We start from the raw sequence: 20,929 nt of genomic DNA on the forward strand, positions 1-20,929 counted from the left end.
GTGTGCGCACAAACAAACGCAAGATGTATCAAATTGAAAAATGTAAATCAGTGAAGCTCAAAGGACGCACTTAAAGAATTGAAATAAGATAGAAACTTAGAACAACATTTGTTCTTATGCGCGTCATATTTGCTCTTATGTGCGCTCATTGTAATTTTCTGTGCGCACATACTAACCCATGAAAACGATGATAAAAGTGAACTCCATCAGGGAAACGCCTAAGTATGATATTTGAATTAGGACTTCATATTTACTTGCCAAGTAGTATTCCATATGTGCGCTTATGTGCGCATAAAATTTCAATTTGTGTGCGCACAGGGACGAAGAAAATCCGTAAACAAAAATGTACAGAAATTTAATGACTTGCTCTAAATCAAAGAATAACAACTTGAGATTTCCGCAGCAAGTAAAACTCCATTAGTGCACCTAAGTGCACATAATATTTTTACAGTGCGCACAAACAAACGCAAGATGAATCGTGTTGAAAAATGTAAATCAGTGAAGTCCAAAGGGCGCACTTAAGCAATGAAATAAGATAGAAACTTAGAACAACACTTGTTCTTATGTACGTCATATTTTCCCTTATGTGCGCTCATTATCATTTCCTGTGTGCACATACTAACACATGAAAACAATTATAAAAGTGCACTCCATCATAATATTTTTAGTATATGCACAAAAAAACGCAAGATGTACCGTATTGAAAAATGTGAATCAGTGAAGTTCAAAGGGCACACTTAAAGCAATGAAATAAGATATAAACTTAGAACAACATTTGTTCTTCTCTGCGTTATATTTGCCTCTATGTGCGCTCAATATCAATTTTTGTGTGCGCACATACTAACAAATGGAAACGGTGATAAATGTGCGCTTCATCTGGGAAACACTTAAGTATAATAGTTGAATTATTTATTTTTATTTTATTTATTTATTTAAAGGAAGAAAATATAATATATTGGGTGTACCTTATATATTAAAGTATATACATAAGAATACATATATATATTAAATTACAAACTAACAGTACAGAAAATATTAATGGAATAAAGTAAATAAATAAGAGAAAGCTCACTGCTACAGAAATTAACGAGTCAAATTTCTTACTAGTAAGTGCTATTATTTCTCAAAATGAAATCAGAACCTCTGGATTCCCTTTATTAATAGAGTTTAACATAACCGGCATTCAGAGATGACAGGACTTGGTACTTCTAGAAGTCATGTCTATCTTCCGGTGTGGGCAGATTAATTCAGTGCACTTATTTCTATATTACATTTAAAAAAAAATTCTTATCTAACGAATAAACAAAAATATAGGAAATAGCTCACATAAGTTAATGCTTGTGTGTGAGCCTGATTCTCCTATTTTTTTTCTTTTTTACCGCAACATATAAGTTTTTTTATAATTCTTACTTTTAGTTAACAATAGTTTTTAAAATACTTTTGGATTCTTTAACCACTGTAAAATTAACATTTTATATTGTATACTTTAAAATTACTTTCCTCTTTACCCCTTATTCCATATCTTTCTAGTTTATTTAAGAGAATTTTGTGTGATATTGTGTTGAATGCTTTGGCTAGGTCTAGGAAGACTGGAATTACTTTTTTAGCTTTATCAACATTTTTACAAATAATCTCTGTTAAATTGTATAACGCATCTGATGTACTTTTTACCTTTTTGAAATCCATATTGATTTGATGAAAAAAATTTATTTTGTTCTAGAAAATTAACCAATCTTCTCTTTATACATTTTTCTAACAATTTAGCACAGTTAATGAGGATTGATAGAGGTCTATAGTTATTAGGATCAGCCTTTGAGCCTTTTTTATGTATAGATTTTATTTCAGCAGTCTTGAAATCATCAGGAAATACATCTGTTTCTAAGCTTAGGTTAAAGATGTACTGCAAAGGTTTTAATATATTACATTTCGTCTGTTTCAATACCCTTGCTGATAATCCATCTATACCAGATGTGGTTGGTTTTTGATGATAAATCATTTATGAAGCGTTCAATTTCTTGTTCAGTGATTGGAGTATAACATATAGTGTTTACTATTTTAGTTTGAGAATTCAGATTCAAATTACGACTTCATATTTATTTGTCAAGTAGAATTCTATATCCGCGCTTAATTGCACATAAAATTTTCTGTGTGCGTACAAAATAACTCAATATGTATGGCAATTGCAAATGCACTTCTGTGTAGTTCAAGGCGAGCACTTAAATCAATAAGATAGAAACTGTGAATAAGATGATGCATCATTTGTTTTATTTGAGTCATATGTGCCTTTATGTGTGCGCAATATTAACTTGTATGCGCACAATATCAGTCCATGAAAAATGACCAAAAGTGTATCCAGTGTAACGTCTGAGTGCGATACCGAATGTAACCTTCATACTTATGTATCGACTAATATTCTATATGTGCGCTAATGTGCGCATACAATTGCATTATTGTCAAAATACTGAAAAATGTAACTGTAGTCTTCTTATTAGTGAAAATAAAGTAAAATACTTAGGTATATTTATAGATAAGCATCTAAAATGGTCTTCTCACATTACACATATCGCCACAATACTAAGAAAATTATTATATAAATTTGTTCAATTACGAAACATTGTAAGCATAAAAATATTACGAACTGTATATTATGCTCTTGTAAATAGTATACTTACATATGGTATATTAATTTGAGGTGCTGCTTACTCTACTCATTTTAAACCTCTGATCAGCAAAATAATATTGTAAGAATATGTTTAAAAAGGGTCTTGAAAGTAGACTAGATAGACTATGACCAGTTCTCAGTATTACCACTTTCAAAATTATATTTGCAGAAGTTTTTTAAGTTTTCAAAATTATATTTTAACATATAAATTATATATGTTAAAAAGAACAGAAACAAATGGGAAGTAATAAAACATACGCATATAACCAGAAATGTGACAAACAAAAATTTAGAAATTAGAACAACGAGTAAATCTATAACTCAATACCAAACATATTACAGAGCTCCAAAGATCTATAATGAACTCCCACTCCGAATCAAAGATGAAATTAATTTCAAAACATATAAAAGGTTAATTTTACAGTGATTAAAAGAATTAAAAAGTGTATAAAAAACTATTGTTCGCTAAGAGTAAGAATAAACCTCATATGTTATGATAAGAAAATAAATAAAACACGAGAATCAGGCTCACACACAAGCATTTGCTTATGTGAGCCATTTTCTATCTTTTTTATTCTTTGCATAAAAAATACAAAAAATTCGCAATATAGAAATAAGTGCATTGAATTAAGTTACCCGACACTGGGAGATAGACATGACTTCTGGAAGTCCGAAATCCTGTCATCTCTGAATACCGGGTACGTTAAACTCTACTAATGAAGGGAATCTAGGAAGTCCGATTTCCTTTAGATAAGTAATAGCACTTATAAGTAGAAAATTTACTTGTTAATTTCTGTAGCAGCTATTCTTCTTGTTGTTTTATTTTATTTTCATTAATATTTTGTATATTGTTATTTTATAGTTTAATATGTGTATGTATTTTTATGTATATTCTTTAATATATTGGATACATACAATATATTAATTTTCTTCTTTAAATAAATAAAAATAATAATTTCCAGCTGTGCGTATATAGAAACAAAGAAAATACACGTACAAAAATATTCAGAAAAGTCATGACTTAGAAAATACACATACAAAAATATTTAAAAAATTCATAATTTTGTCCAAATCAACGAGTAATAAGTTGAGAGTTATGCAGCAGCTATTAAATGCTTGATAAATCCATCATTGTACAGGGTGGTCAATTTATCTTGTTATGCTCTTGGAACTTTTAATCTAATAGACCTAGAGCGCAGAAATTTTGCACCGTTAAAATCAGGGGTGTTTTGTTTAAAACAAAATGTTTAAAACAAATGATTGAAACTTGTTTTAAACAACTGATTTTGTTTAAAACAAATTTTGTATACGTTTTAAACATTTTATTTTAAACACGTATTTTTAAGACTTGTTTTAAACGTATGTTTATTTTTATTTTATTTTTATTTATTTTTTTAAAAAAATCTGCCAGAGAAAGAAAATTGTCAAAAGTGCTCCCCATTCAGAGGACTATTTTCATCCCAGGCAAATGTTTTGATTTCTCGTGGCTACAGCAATGTAGTGATATACAATTTATTTTCTTTCTTTTCCTCCGTTATTTTAAACTTATTTTGTATTGTTTAAATGCTTCTTAGACCTAGCCAAAGCATTCGACACAATATCACACAAAATTCTCTTAAATAAACTAGAAAGATATGGAATAAGGGGTAAAGAGGAAAGTAATTTTAAAGTATACAGTATAAAATGTTAATTTTACAGTGGTTAAAGAATCCAAAATTATTTTAAAAACTATTGTTGACTAAAAGTAAGAATTATAAAAAACTTATATGTTGCGGTAAAAAAAAAAAAAAAGGAGAATCAGGCTCACACACAAGCATTATCTTATGTGAGCCATTTCCTATCTTTTTGTTTATTCGTTAGATAAGATTTTTTAAAAAAATGTAATATAGAAATAAGTGCACTGAATTAATCTGCCCCATACCGGAAGATAGACATGACTTCTGAAAGTCCGAAGTCCTGTCATCTCTGAATGCCGGTTATGTTAAACTCTATTGATAAAGGGAATCTAGAGAGTTTGATTTGATTTTGAGAAGTAATAACACTTACTAGTAAAAAATTTGAACGCAGAGAAGAACAAACGTTGTTCTAAGTTCCTATCTTAATTCACTGCTTTAAGTGTGCCCTTTGAACTTTACTAATTCACATTTTTCAATACGATTCATCTTGCGTTTGTTTGTGCGCACTGTAAAAATATTATGTGCACTTAGGCGCACATATGGAGTATTGCTTGCTGCAGAAATCTCAAGTTGTTATTCTTTGATCTAGGGCAAGTCATGAAATTTCTGTACATTTTTGTTAACGGATTTTCTTCGTTCCTGTGCGCGCACAAATTGAAATTTTATGCGCTCATAAGCGCATATATGGAATACTGCTTGACAACTAAATTTGAAGTCCTAATTCAAATATCATACTTAGGCGTTTCCCTGATGGAGTGTACTTTTACTATCGTTTTCATGTGTTAGTAAGTGCGCACAGAAAATGATAACGAGCGCACATAAGGGCAAATATGACGCACATAAGAACAAATGTTGTTCTAAGTTTCTATCTTATTTGATTGCTTTAATTGCGTTCTTTTGAACTTAACTGATTTACATTTTTCAATACGATGCACCTTGCGTTTTTTAATGTGCACTATAGAAATATTATGTGCACTTTGGCGCACATATGGAGTATTACTTGATACAGGAATCTCAAGTTGTTCTTTGGTTTAGAGCAATCATGAAATTTCTCTACATTTTGGTTTACGGATTTTTTTCGTTCCTGTCCGCGCACAAATTGAAATTTTATGCGCACATAAGCGCACATATGGAATACTACTTGGCAAGTAAATATGAAGTCCTAATTCAAATATCATACTTAGGCGTTTCCCTGATGGAGTGCACTTTTATCATCGTTTTCATGGGTTAGTATGTGCGCACAGAAAATTACAATGACCGCACATAAGAGCAAATATGACGCGCATAAGAACAAATCTTGTTCTAAGTTTCTATCTTATTTCATTTCTTTAAGTGCGCCCTTTGAACTACACTGATTTACATTTTTCAATTTGATACATCTTGCGTTTGTTTGTGCGCACACTAAAAATATTATGTGCACTTAGGCGCACATATGAAGTATTACTTGCTACAGAAATCTCAAGTTGTTATTCTTTGATTTAGAGCAAATCATAAATTTTCTGTACATTTTTGTGTATGGATTTTCTTCGTTCCTGTGCGCGCACAAATGGCAATTTTTATGCGCACATAAGCGCACATATGGAACACTAATTGGCACAGAAATTTGAAGTCTCAATTCGAATGTCGCACTCAGGCGTTACCCTGGAGTGCACTTTTCTATAATCCTTTTTGTGTGTAAATATATCCGCACATAAGCTGAATCTGCGCGCACATAAGCGCACATAAGACGCACATAACAGCTGACTACAAAATATTCTACTATTTGAATGTGGGGGAGGGGGTAACGGACCTCAGTCCAGTACACTATTTCACTTCTTAGGTTCTCACAACAAAGTTCAGCTTACTGACATCAATTACAACAGCCTTTTTGTGCTGTTTTGCCCACCTTTCATGATGTTAATTTTGTTGCGCATTTGTTAGATGTTAAACTTACATAAATGTATACTTCTTCAGCAGTTTGCTGCATGACTATGATTGGGCTTGTTTCATTTACTGTCTGTACCAGTTGTAGTACAAGCAAACATTTCATCTTCAAAGGGACATAGGTTTGATCTTCGTTCACCAGTCATTCAATTGCAACCATCAGCTTAATTTTTGAGCAGTGGCGGATCTAGAAGTTAAAAACTGGGGGGCCATCCAGTACCCAGACTATGATAGGTATATATAAACTTTCAAAAATATTTAGATAATAGCTTTAATTATTATGTCACTGAAAAAACTGGGAGCCTAGGCCAACGATAGACCCTGGCCTAGATCCGCCACTGATTTTCAGGTGCTACATCTTTATCCACTCCAATAGTTCACCGAGTTATCAACATTTACTTAATATATTACTGTTTTCAGTTCAGTTCAATTTTCATTAGTTCAGTTCCATTTATCTGTCCTCCCTCAAAACACTTTCACCATAAGGTCCATCGCTTCGCCAAGCTCTCCTCTCTTCTGTGCTCATAAAGGCAGAAATCCGTAGTGAATACCGTACTGGACTATATGGTCTCGGGTTCGATTCCCGGTGGGGGCACTCGATCGAAAAAGTGTAAAAGCTTTTGCAGGCCAGCTACCCTGAATGAGGTTTTCTTCATTCACACCAGGCAAATGCCTGGGTGGTACCTAACTTATAGGTCCCAGGCCGCTTCCTTTCTTACCTTTTCCCGGATAATGTGCTCGCCGAGAGACATCATCCCTCAAACGTAATGGGCTAAATAGCCATAGATGACCAGAAGCCCAGAAATCTAAATCCTAAATCCTGGATACTACATGGGTATGTTGTTTGCTGATTACGATATAATTCTGTTGTACGCTATACACATATACACAAATTTTATTATTGTAAATCATCTGAGATTTATGTTAGGTAAGTCCAGTTTCGATGATTTATAGTAATCGCTTTTTCACTTTATTTAATTTCAGAGGCATTGAATCATCAACAGGGTACAGAGGTATAATAGTAAGTCGATCAACTTTTGTGTCGAGTGGAAAGTATGTTACTCATTGGACAGGAGATAATTTCTCGACATGGGAACAATTGAGATCTTCCATTGTAGGTAAGCAACAATGTATCTCTTAATGGTTTAGTTTCACTCTTACTAGATTTGATATATGTAGCTGAAGATGATACCGACACTTTATTTAAGATTTTAGCTAAAATAGACAAACTTAGATTTACAGTACATCAAAGAACGTTACCAAACTAGTGCAGTTCGCATAAAAATTGGTAAAATGTTATGCTCAATGCATTTTTCTTCCATGGGATATGTGTGATCTTCAACGCTCAAAACCACACGAAAATGTGCTTAGATTATAAATCACTCATGCTAAAACCAGTGGTATGAGTCATTCTCATGCAAAATACTGCTGTTGTATGTTAGAACCATTTGACAGTTGTACGCACACTTACTCTGGTTGTGTGAATAGTATAGCTGTAATAGAAACAATTTTCATGGCGGCCGATATGAACTGATATCATGAATGGGCTTATTTGGTTTATGGAACATACATACTTTTGGAAACCTTTCACTGTAACGGGTAATAACCAGTTGAGAGGATGAAATTATAAACGGAAATTAACAAAGTGATAAAAGAGACCGGTGATTATTTTATCATCCTATAAGAAATGCCGTCCATGCCTGCTGTTGTGTTTCGTTTTCTGCTAAGAGTTGAATGAAATTCAGTCGGTGTAATAGGCCTTGTAAGAGGATGATTGTGATCAATGTGATGTGATTTAGAAGGTTGTAGAGAACAGATGGTGGAGTGATCAATCCGCTCATCACGGCAAGGCGATTCTCATGGCGGATTTTCATGGGTTAAATGTAAAGAGTGTACATCGCTATCATGAGTCGAATTATGTTGTCAAACTGTTAGAAGCAAATGTGCAACGTGCTGAATAAGGAAACGTAATTTGAATCGAGGATATGTGGTTTGCAAATGTGTTACATAGCACAATAATTCAGAAATTTAATGGGGATGACACAGGAATGCATGAAGACACGCTGGATAGATACTTGATTCTGAAGGACAGGAAGTTGGCCCATCCAGCAGTACAAGATTTTCATATTCAGAGCAATAGGGACCTTCAAGTGAAAGTGATTACAAACAATCTCCACCCAAAATGTCGAGGGCCAGTATATTACAAGATATTGATGACAACATACTGCAGAACATTTATGAAGACTATTGTTCATGAGTCATGGCTTCAATTCCTATACCAAACTTCTGAAGCGCTATAAGTTCATTGGAAGTAAATCAAATTGCAGGTAATGTTAGATTATATGACTAGCAAAAGGCGAGATCGAGCTCACTTCAAGGGAAACACGCTGTCACAATTAAAAGCTATAAAAGAGTACGTAATACAATTTGATAGGGAAAGAGTGTATGGATCTGCTGTTCACCATTGGGATCTGCAAATGTGAGAACTAGAAGCGTCTAAAGACGTTGGCCTAGACAATTTCACAGGTTCGATTTGCTTTTATCAACGAACTTAATCTAATTATGGCATTTCTTCCAGGCATATTACACGTTCGTCATACAAAACAATCACAGCATTCGTCAGAAGGCACATGGTTTTGTGGATAAAGTTAAGAAATATGTAAGAGACGGGAGTGTGGACAAAGAAAATGTTTGGAGCAGTGACCAAAGTATTTTTTTTAATTGTCTTCATTGTCAACACTATCTCAGAAGCAAGAAAACAACAGCTGGTGTGTTTCAGTCGTGCATAGTTCTACACACAGCTATACAATTCGTGTTGCTTTATCAATGAGTGGCAATAAACTAACAAGCTCAATATCTGTTTACAAGAGCCATAAGAGACTTTTGACCCAAACGTTTCAAAGAAACTTGAAGCAACAAGCCCCGAAACATTCATGTGGAGGCAAGCAAAAGTGACAAAACGACGAAAGAGTATATGAAAAGTTTTCTTACTACCACCCTTGGTGAACGTATATGTGACATTGCGGAAACTATTGGCATCTTTAGGGAAACAGGCAGGGGGGGCAGGAGGGGGCAATTGCCCCCCCCCCAAGAGTTTGAGGAATACATATACTTTAATCGATTGTCTACTAATATACTAGTACAAAACGTGAAAATCTTATGTCGGAAGTGCTCTTGCCCCTCCCAAGCGAAGTCTGAAATGACGCTCCTGGAAACAGGTGATTTAACACTAGGACTGTCCGAGCTAAACCATCATGTCTAGGAGTCTTAAACGATAATGGTTGTAAGATAATATGGTCGATGTAAGGTAATATTTCCTTCCTCCTTGTTTCCAACAATACACTGGGTTCAGGGGTATTACCTATCCTCAAACAAGCATATATTCCTGACTGTCTACCTCGTACGTCAGACATGGCGTTAACTCTGAGCTGATATGGCCTGCAATTTCATGTTATTCCGTTAACACAGTTATTACGTGAACATTTTAGGTAGCCAGGTGCATTGTACGGTACAATCTCGTTGACAAACAACGACGCAGATGAAAACTGATTCGGCTGCTAATGTTCTACCGATAAGAATTAAACTAAATTTTATTTATATCCAAGAGTATTTTGTAACGATCTTATTTTGGAAATTTTACATTTCTGACCAGTGACGAATTCCTGTTTATTATTATATGCATATCATTTCTTTCAGATCTCTTAACATTCAACTTGTTCGGTTTGCCATTTGTTGGAGCTGACATCTGTGGATTTAATGACCAGACAACGGAAGAGCTCTGTATGAGATGGCATCAACTTGGAGCTTTCTACCCATTCTCTAGGAATCATAATGGTTTAGGTAATAGAGAGCAGGACCCATGCTTGTGGCCTGATACCGTGGGCAAAGCTGCTGCTGAGTCCTTGAGAGTTCGTTACATGCTTTTGCCTTATCTCTACACTCAATTCTTCTTAGCGAACACACAGGGAACAACCGTGTTTAGATCGTTGATACATGAGTAAGTAATGGTAGTATAAGGCGATTTATTATTCAGAGAACATAATAATCATTATTTCTTTGTCCCATTTTCAGTTTCAAGGGAAAAGATTTAAGCCTCTTTAGCCTTGAATATATAAGAGTATTACTTTCAAAGCCTGCATGAATCCGCACATCTAAAGAAACAGTAAATTTATTATTTTTTCATATCAACGCCAAAGTGAGAAAAAGGAAAGAACCAAAGAATTATATAATAGCCTGTTACGGAATCAGATCGTATTTCATCTCAATAGCGTTCTTTAAAATATTAAGACAATTCGATAATTTCACTTAAGGAATCTTCCTTAGCTTGTATACATAATGATATAACTGCTATCACGGAGACTGCAATAATATAGTATAATCAGTAGTGTAGCCAGGATTTTTGTTTGGGGTATAATATACAGGGGTTACACAAAATACCAAACACGTTTGCAAAAGGGTGAAAATCATACCTAGTATGGTGTGGGGCCTCCTTTTGCGTCCAAAACAGCTTGGATCCGAAGCGGAATGGACGTATACAGCTCCTGAAACGTGGTGTGTGGAATTTTTACCATTGTTCCTCCAAAACAAGCTCCAGTTCCTTAAGGGATGCTGGTGGAGGGTAATGAGATCGAACACGCCTTTCTAACTCAGACCACAATGACTCAATGATGTTCAGATCTGGTGATTGTGGGACCCAGGGGAGGTGTGATAGCTCCTGGTCATGCTCCTCAAAACATGATTTCACCGTTTTTGCAACGTGACAGGGTGCCAAATCATCTTGGTAGATGCCATCACCATCAGGGAACAATATTTGGGTCAGAGGTAGAACTTGGTCCCCCAAAATGGCCTCATATGCTTTAGCATTCATCATTCGATGCAGGGCTATGATGGGACCTGCAGAAAATCACGATATCACTGCCCATACTGGAACAGAACCATCCCCATGCTTTACAGTTGGGAGCCGACAGTATGTATCATAGGTCTGCGACGGTGTTCTCCATACGTAAACACGACCGGTTGTTGGAAACAAGGTGAAGGTCGATTTATCGGACCACATTACTTGTTTCCACTGCTCATGAGTCCACGCCTTGTGGTCCTTACACCGCTGAATACGCCTCTTCGCACTTACTGCTGTGACCAGGGGTTTGGCGATAGCGGCCCTGCCATGAATTTTCATTTTATGAAGTTCCCGTCGCACTGTTTTCGTTGAAACCGGGTTCTGTAGGCCGGAATTGATTCAGACGTAATTTTCATTGCAGTGGTCTTCTTTTTAGGTGCTACAATCCGTTTTAATGCCCTTCGGTCCCTATCTGATAGGATTGTCTTTCGACCACTGTTGTGCTTTGCAGACGTCGTTTGCCCATGCATTGTGTATGCTCTCGTGACATTGTACACATTGCCTTTCTATACCCCCACAATGTTCGCCACTGTTGCCACTGAAGCTCCAACTAGACGGGCATCAACGATCGTGTCTCTTTGGAAGTCTGTCAGATCGTCCATTTTACCGAACGACTTTCACACTACGACACTCACAGGTGAACTGGTTATTGCTCACGGAAGAGGAAGGTCCACATGACACATTGAAAACGAAAAAACGATCGGCAACCGCCACACTTGTTGTACAGTGGAGGACCAAACTTACGTGTCCTGTGTGAAGTGTTTTAGATTTTTTTAGATGAGGGAGTACAGGTATAAAATAGATATATTTATTCATCAATTTTTAGAGCATCCATTTTTGGAAGAGATGTTTCACTCCCAGCCATTAGAGGGTTGCGCCCTCTCTCTGGCACAGATGTTAAGATAAGTTAATTGAATTTAAAGAATTGTAGTTGGCCTAAGTGCGACTATGAGTAGATTAATATTTAACACAAAATACAAAAAACATTAATCTTGATGAGAATATATATATAAAATAATAATAATATTAATAATGAGAAAACATAAGTGCAAGAAATACATTCAAGGTACTAAGGTGCTGAATATAAAAAATAATACATATTTAAAATTGTAAACAAATATAATGTAGATATGAATAGATGAAATGAAGTGCATTCACGCCACAATCACAATGAGTAAGTTAGTTTAAACACATGAGGGTTATATCTTCTGTCTCGGAGCAATTCGAGACTGATGTAGACAAGATGGAAGCATAAAGTTAATTATGAATGAAAAACAAGTGCTAAGATGGTAGAATGTAAGGCAAATGTTCGGAATCATGTAAATGGAAAAGGTATCTCTTTCTGCTGCGTCCAGATTCGATGTTTGAATATATATCGTTGTTAAGATGTTGAGTGACGAGTGTACAAATCTGTACGGTGTGTCGGTAAGGGCATCAACTCGTAATGTATCGAGATATAAGGGATGATAAGTAGTGATGTGAGAGCGTATATATCGTGCCCTACGAGGAGAGAGATGGTCAATGATTTTGGGAAAATCAATGTGTTCATACGCTAGGTAATTTGGCTATTGTAATTTAATACAATATGCAAGGCAAAGAACATGGCATTCCAGAATTGCAAGCTTTTCGTGTAGCGTAGGTGAGGCATGGCACCAGGCAATGTGACCAAATGTTAATATGAGCCGTAAGAATGCTTTATAGGTATTGAGTAGTAACTTTGCATTTAGCCCACAAGTTGTGCCAGTGAGACGACGGAGATTTAACCTGCGCTTTGCTTGTAACACCAGTTTTTGGAAATGAAGTTTCTACGAGAGTTTCGAATCAAAGACCACTCCAAAGTATGTTGCAGAAACTGCTGGTCTAAGGAAATGACCATCTACTGACACACGAAGATTTCCAGGATTTCTGTGTACTTTACTGCGTCCTTTTGAAGGGAGGAAAACAAGGGCTTGTGTTTTCTCAGTGTTAACAATTAATTTCCATTTACTGCACCAAGTAAGAAAGTTGTTTAAGGTTATTTGTAGGTTTCTGCTGACCTGAAGGATTATTTTCTCAAGCGATAAAAAGGCAGTATCGTCTGCGTATTGAAAGATGGACACGCTAGGCGGTGGGCTCGGCATATCGGAAGTGAATAATATATACAATAGTGGACTAAGAGCGGAACCCTGTGGAACACCTGTATTTGGGAAAATAGGCCTTGATAGTACATCTCCTACTGAAACATATGCGATACGGTTAATTATAAAGGAGTAATGTTATATGAGTCGAAGGTAACCAAAGTGGGCAATCGGAGTGACTGTAGTTTACGTAGTAAGCCATAATGAGGCACTTTATCGAATGCTTTTTTCTAAGTCCATGAGGACTAGACAGAATGGAAGGCTCTTATTGTATTGATTTGTGATGACTGTAGTTAAACGGAACAGTTGATCACTGATAGAGAATTTAGGCCGAAAACCTGGTTGATGTATTGGTAATAGATCATATGCCTTAAGATGTGCATGAAGTCGATTTACTAGAATCTTTTCGAATAGTTTACTAAATACAGAGGTCAACTGAATCGGCCGATATGAACTGATATCATGAATGGGCTTATTTGGTTTATGGAACATACATACTTTTGGAAACCTTTCACTGTAACGGGTAATAACCAGTTGAGAGGATGAAATTATAAACGGAAATTAACAAAGTGATAAAAGAGACCGGTGATTATTTTATCATCCTATAAGAAATGCCGTCCATGCCTGCTGTTGTGTTTCGTTTTCTGCTAAGAGTTGAATGAAATTCAGTCGGTGTAATAGGCCTTGTAAGAGGATGATTGTGATCAATGTGATGTGATTTAGAAGGTTGTAGAGAACAGATGGTGGAGAGATCAATCCGCTCATCACGGCAAGGCGATTCTGATGGAGTAAAAACTGTGTAATTGGTCTCCGAAAGCATTTGCCTTATCGATATCAGTGTGAAGTGGCATACCATTAAGTTGAAGCGATACGTATTTATCGTACTTTTACCCGTTAGTTGGGGAAATTTCTTCCAGTATCGGGTTGGATATACCGTACTTCGGCTCGCAGTTATTATTAATCCAGTTATTATTAATCTGTTGCAATTATTAATCCAGTGCTTCCTTTGTATGCAATAAGGTACTTCATAACTGCTCTTTGCCATTGCCTGTGGTAAAGGAGCTCTTCCACATTACCAATTCTCTAATGTGTTGACGTGGGCGCTTTACAAGTGCAAGATATTGAGGTGGCAATTTTGGTTTGTACGCACATATTTTGTCTTCAGGAATACTTACACGTGCGTTTGTTAAGGTGCCAGTCAGATGAGTGAGAGTATTATATAATTTGTGTTCGCTACTCGGTGCAGCAATATCCGTAATATCTCTGTCAATATTCTGCCTATACCCAGACAACACGTACGTGTACGACACATGTGCCGTATCCATGCCTAAGCCGTACATGTGCACATGTGCATTTGTGTGGATGATGAACACATACATAACCCGTGCATAAGCCGTACACGTGAATTTGCGTTTATGAAGCACACATATACAACTCGTGTATGTGCACATGTGCATTTGCGTGGGTTATGCACACGTACATAACCAGTGACTAAGTCGTGCATGCGCACATGTGCATTTGCACGGATAAAGCACACATTTATATAACCCGTGCCTAAGCCGTTACGTGCACATGTGCATTTGCATGGATGCAACGCACGTACGTAACCCGTGCTTAACCCGTTATGTGCATATATGCATTTGCATGGATGAAGCGCACATTTATATAACCGGTGCTTAAGACGTTATGTACACATGTGCATCTGCATGGACGCAGCGCACATAGTAACCCGTACTTAAGGCGTTATGTGGACATGTGCATTTGCATGGATGAAGCACATATTTATATAACCCATGCTTAAGCCGTTATGTACACATGCGCATTTTCATAGATGCAGCGCACGTGCGTAACCCGTGCTTAAGCAGTTATTGGCACATGTGCATTTGCATGGATGAAGCACACGTACGTAACCCGTCCTTAAGCCCTTATGTGCACTTGCACATTTTGTACGGATGAAGCACACATTTATATAACCCGTGCTGTAGCCTTTATGTACACATGTACATTTGCGTGGATGCAGCGCACGTACATAAACCATGCTTGAGCCGTGCATGTACATATGTGCATTTGCGTAGATGAAGCACATTTAAATTACCGGTGCTTAAGCCATTGTGTGCACATGTGCATTTGCACGACTACTGCACGTGTGTATGAGACGTCCATAATACCGTGCAAGTGTATACTTTTACTTTCATTCTTTTACTCTCATTCTCATCAACAATATAAAGTAACCTCCATTTTTCGTAGGTGTCGTTTTTCCTTCAGGCGGTGTTATAGAGACTTTTCGACGAATGGCAGCTGAATGATTGTAAAAACTCCATAGCGTCCACTGAGCTAGGATACAAGATCTACAGGTGGCAGCACTGTACTGTTGTAACTACTGTCAGACAGTTGATAGGTTTACAAAATTATTTTCGTGACCGATTACAGCAGAATATGTCACGTTATTTGTTACTTGGCAAAGATGTCAAAGATACTACTTAAAGCTTTGCTCGTTGCAAATAATAATCTCCAAAAGTAAAATTCTGACTGACAATTATTAGTTATTTGTGATATACTTTGAAGGTGATGTCTTTGGTGTGATAGATGGTGCTACTGCATAAGGCACCAACTATATAAACTCTTTTTTTCCGTTGCATCTCGAATATGCTTTTACATCACCTCTGCACTACGAGGAAATCACCTGTGTCCTACGTGTAAGTCATCTGGATACTGCGTGTAAATTTGTCTGTCCTACATGTAAATCACCTGGGTACTGCTTGTAAATCATCTCTGTTCTACATGTAAATCACCTGGGTACTGCGTGTCAATCACCTGTGTGCTACGTGTAAATCACCTCTGTCCTACATGTAAATAATCTGGGTATTGCGTGTAAATCACCTATGTGCTACGTGTAAATCACCTGTGTCCTACATGTAAATCATCTGGGTACTGCGTGTAAATCACCTGTGTGTTACGTGTAAATTATCTCTGTTCTACATTTAAATCACCTGGTTACTGCGTGTAAATCACCGCTGTCCTACATGTAAATCATCTATGTGCTACGTGTAAATCGAATACGTGCTACTTGTAAATCACCTGCGCAGTAGGTGTAAATCACTTGTGCAGGACGTATACGTGTGCATTGCACATGCCCTGTGCACGTGAAGATGTTGAATATGACAACGGAGGGGAAGATGTTAAAAGGCATCACATTATACAGGCGTGCATTTATACATATGATGCACATGTTGCATCCGTGCAATTGTACATGTACTATACGGGTACTGTACGTTCATTGTGCTGTCTGGGTATGTGCTCCAGTTTGCTCGATCATATCGTTTGACAGTACGGTATTCGGTTTTAGACTGTGGACAACAGCCCCTTGTCAATTATAGCTTAATTGGTGCATGATCGCTGCCTATAATGTCAAGAATTTGTATAGTGCAGTCACTGACTAGATTAAGAGACGTAATCACTACATCGGGTGTTGTTTGACTAATTGGTCGTGAATGACTAGGTAAACGATGTACATGTAAATTCAAAGTTTGAGTTACATAGTCAAAGAAGCGTTGCTTCTCTCGGTCGCCTCTACTATGAATGTTCATGTCGGCCAAGATTATGACATTTCGGAAGTTATGTGCTATGTAATGAAAAAAATCAAATGGGATCGGGTGTCGTAGCCGTATATAGATTGTAGCGATATTGATAACAAGTGATGGGTAATAAATTGACAAAAGAAGATGCTCCGGATGATTGATGAAAATTTGTGGATGATATTGACGAAACGATACCTTAGAGGAAAAACCAACTGCGACCCCACCCTGTGCTCTTGCACCATGCCCTGAATAGTCTTGGCAATATATTTGATAACCTAGTAGACATATTGTGGGTGTAGGTTTGAGTGCAGTTTCATTTAATGCAAATAGATCAATGTGTTCCTCTAGCAGTAGCTGTTCCAGTAGAAGTTTATGTTGTAGAAACGATCCAATATTAATAAATACAATATTCATAATTGCCATAATGAGAAATACGAGTGCCATGGTTTTATACGATTGTTTCAAGTTGTGCGATTTGAAAATGAGCATATTGTCTCGAGTAGGTAGCATGGACATTGATATTGAAGAGTGATTTAGCTGTGTCACTAATAGTACGAGGGATATGATCACGTTTAAAAGGCAGTATGTTTTGAAGCACTATAGTCAAACAGTGGAGAAGATCCTCAACACTGACAGGGTGTAAGATTGACTGCGCTGGTGGCGTTGGATTGTCAGAACTTCGGAGGGGTGCTGTAAACTCTGGACGACTAGGTTCTGCCTGAGGCTTTGTCTTGCAGTGATAGCTGTAATTTGGAAGTGCGTCTCCGCACGTGGCACATTTTGGAGGTTGCTGTTGGTGTTTACACAACCTAGTGTTATGTTGTTTACCGCAATAGCCACATTTAGGTTATTAGGGCAGGATTTTGTAAAATGAGAATTATAAACTAGACATTTCTCACATCTGATAGGCGCTGGTCTAGGAGTTTTTGACGGTTCTACCTTATGGATCTTTTTGTAAATTGGTGCACCGTAGACTAATAAGTGATCAATAGCTTGTTGGTTTTGGATAATACCCGAACCATATAAGTAGGGCCTGAATTATTATTGATATGAATGCATTTGTCAACATTGGTGCCCTCTTGAATAAGTTCTTCACGAACTTCTTCATCTGTAAATTCAGGTAGGACGCCACGAATGACCATAGACAGCATTGGTATCTTCTTCGGAGGTGGATTTTATTTGATTCTAGAATCCGTTTTCTTAATAAGTTTGGCATTTTTCCCAAAGATATCGTAGGATGCCTTATTTCTCAAGTAAGTGCCAAAATTCGGATCCTTTGACTTTATGATATAGCCATTTCTAGTGTGAACTATTTGCTCAACATTAGCACGTGGGACGTATTTAATGATCTGCAGAAAGATCATCTTGGGATGTGTGTATTTAGAGTCAAAATCAGTAAGGAGAAAGTTATAAACCGGGTCTGGAGTTCTGCCGAGAAAAGCTGCTGATGATTCTGAACATGGTGGTCCCGTGTCCATGGCGTTGTCCACATGAATTGGTTGAATGTTAGTAGAATGGCATCCACCGCGGAATCGTTTTGCAGACAGGGTAGAATCAGTGGATGGATGTCTATCCCTAGATGCACTCGCTACCGGTTGACTTCTCCATGAGAAATGTCTGGTGCGACGGGAAGGTCCAACGGGTGCAGCTTGAGCAAGCGAAGAGCTTGAGTTTGTAGGAACTGAGGCTGGTAATCCTACATGTCTACCGAGAATCGATTGCCCGTTAGTGATGCCAGAGTCCGCCATCGTAAGAAGGTAACCTAGGGCCGAAGCCCAAATGAAGATGAGTGTGAAAGAAAAGATGATGAAATGAAGTTCAAAAAGCAAGTTTGCCCTCCAAAAGTGAAAACTCCCGTCAATCTTCTAAGTGTTGTCTGAAAAACGAATTCGGGGCGTGATAACTAAACTTGTTGTCACGGTTCGCCACTTCTGAAAACGTAAGTTTATTTTAGGGCGTGTGACAACTAACATCGTGGTTGAAGGAGGAGTCGCCTGAACTTAGCAAAAGAGTGATAATGAAATATCTACTACTAATTGAAACTATAAATATTTTCTAGTAAAGTAAATTTTGAATAAATTATATTATTATTCTTAGTCTTTGTATATATTCATTTTAGAGGTAATTATCCCAAATCGGACTTCCGAAGAAACTTATCGAATCGAATTTATTGACCGTGCTGATAGCGACTACTCCCAGACACGACCAAATTAGTTTTTCAGTTTTGTTAGAAATAAGAAAAGAAAGAGTGAGAAGGGAAAGGAGGGGAGAGAAGTAGAAAGAAATAAGAAAAGAAAAAGAAAAGGAGAGGGAAAAGGAAAGATTGAGGATTTTAAAGGAGAATGGATTACTGGATGATTTAGGAAATATAGTAATGAATTCGAATGGTTATTATCCGGTAAATCGTTACAAATACTATTAGTGGAGAATCAAATTTGAAGTGATGTGGAATAGACACATGTTCCCTCATACCACCCAGACCTAGCTCTAGGCACCACGTTCGTGGGGTTGCCCAGACCTAGACCTGGAAATGAGAAAAGTGAAATTTAATTCTTTGTAATTTAATCTCAAACCATAATTGATAACTATCCAATATCTGAACTCCATGATCTGAGATCGACCACACATATGAATTAGTCAAGAGAAAGAAAAAAAATCAAACTTATAAACTCAATATAAATTTATGTATCGTATCAATAAGAGTTTCAACTTCCTGGAAGAAAGATGTCGTATTTAGGCTCATCCCGTTATTTTGTCTCTCCCCTAGAGCCGACTTTAAATTTGTTAGTAGCGGTCTTTCATGACCTAGGTTATTTACCTTAACACATATATTAAAACATGACACATATATTATAGATGTTAATATTACAAATGATATTACTAAAATTACTTAAATTAAATCTATCATGCATTCACTCGCTCACTCACTCAGGACAGTGTATGTATGTTTAAAGGAAACCAACTAGCTACAAGGGTACAAATAGTTTATTACATTCATAGTGAAAAGAAAAAATAATTACAAAGAAAATCTTAAAAGCACAAGATCTTGGTTATATGTTAATAGAATACATAGAGTTATATTTTAATAAATTTTTATATATTCAATCATCTTGACAAATAAAAAAAAATATAATGACATATATTATATCTTAGGCATGCTAAAGCAAATTATGATTTACGACATACGCAAAGAAGACACTTATTTCACTTAAAAAAATGGACAAAGAGGAAAGAAAAGAAAAAAACTTTTAGGTGTATTAGATCTTATGAGTCTCTACCTCACGTCGAGCAATAAAATATTAATAATTCTGAGCGTTCAAATTACAAATCACGCACTACTCGTAGTGTCCAAAAACATTTCGCTCCATTTAACTTAGTTTGTGTTTATACATATATATATATATATATATATATATATCTATATATATATATGACTATTGGTTTATAAAACCATTCATCAACTATTTTCAGTTTGTGACAGTACTCGCATACTACAACGTTTATACCCATCTAGGGATTTCACCAACAACATTTGGTCAGAGGAGAATTCTCCTCTCGGTTCAGTCCATTCCAGGTTACTAGTTAGTCATTCATCACTGGGACACATCATAACACTTTATTTGTGAATTACTTATAACTTTTATTCATAGTATTTATATTTGAGAAGATCTTCACTAGTTGAGAGGATTGTGGTGATTTATATCGTGGTAAAACACTGGTTAAGTCATAGGATACACATTGGAAAACAGGGGGGATTCTAGGTACACTTTCAAAAAAGAAATTTCTGGTTGATCACTAAAGGATAATATTTGTCGAGGGATTGGATTATGTTTTAGACCTGCCGTTATTTCGAAATGCATGCCATTGAAACTGTTTACATTATTGATTACTAATTACATTTATGCAGAACAAAAAGAAATTATTTAAGTTCGCGGCGGTATTCCTTAAAAAGAGAATTAGACTACATCATTCCATTCGTCGGAAAACATTACTTAAAACCCATGGCAACCAATAAACGTATGGGGCAGATGCGGTGCTCTTACATATATCCATATTATAAATTTAACATTTTACAT

At 36.4% G+C, this 20,929-nt stretch overlaps 1 protein-coding gene across 2 annotated transcripts in view; it reads left to right on the forward strand.

Moving 5' to 3' along the window:
- The window catches only part of LOC145673464 (lysosomal alpha-glucosidase-like), a 264,976-nt gene that overhangs the window by 189,830 nt on the left and 54,217 nt on the right, over nt 1-20,929 (forward strand). For both annotated transcript variants that reach the window (XM_081743185.1, XM_081743184.1), the window contains exons 16-17: nt 7,246-7,379; nt 9,958-10,258. In XM_081743185.1, coding sequence (XP_081599311.1) covers nt 7,246-7,379; nt 9,958-10,258 — 435 coding nt within the window. The remainder of the gene's footprint in view (nt 1-7,245; nt 7,380-9,957; nt 10,259-20,929) is intronic.

The sequence above is a fragment of the Thermobia domestica genome, chromosome 16 (assembly GCF_964235325.1).
Source record: "Thermobia domestica chromosome 16, izTheDome1.hap1.1, whole genome shotgun sequence".
NCBI classification, from domain to species: domain Eukaryota; kingdom Metazoa; phylum Arthropoda; class Insecta; order Zygentoma; family Lepismatidae; genus Thermobia; species Thermobia domestica.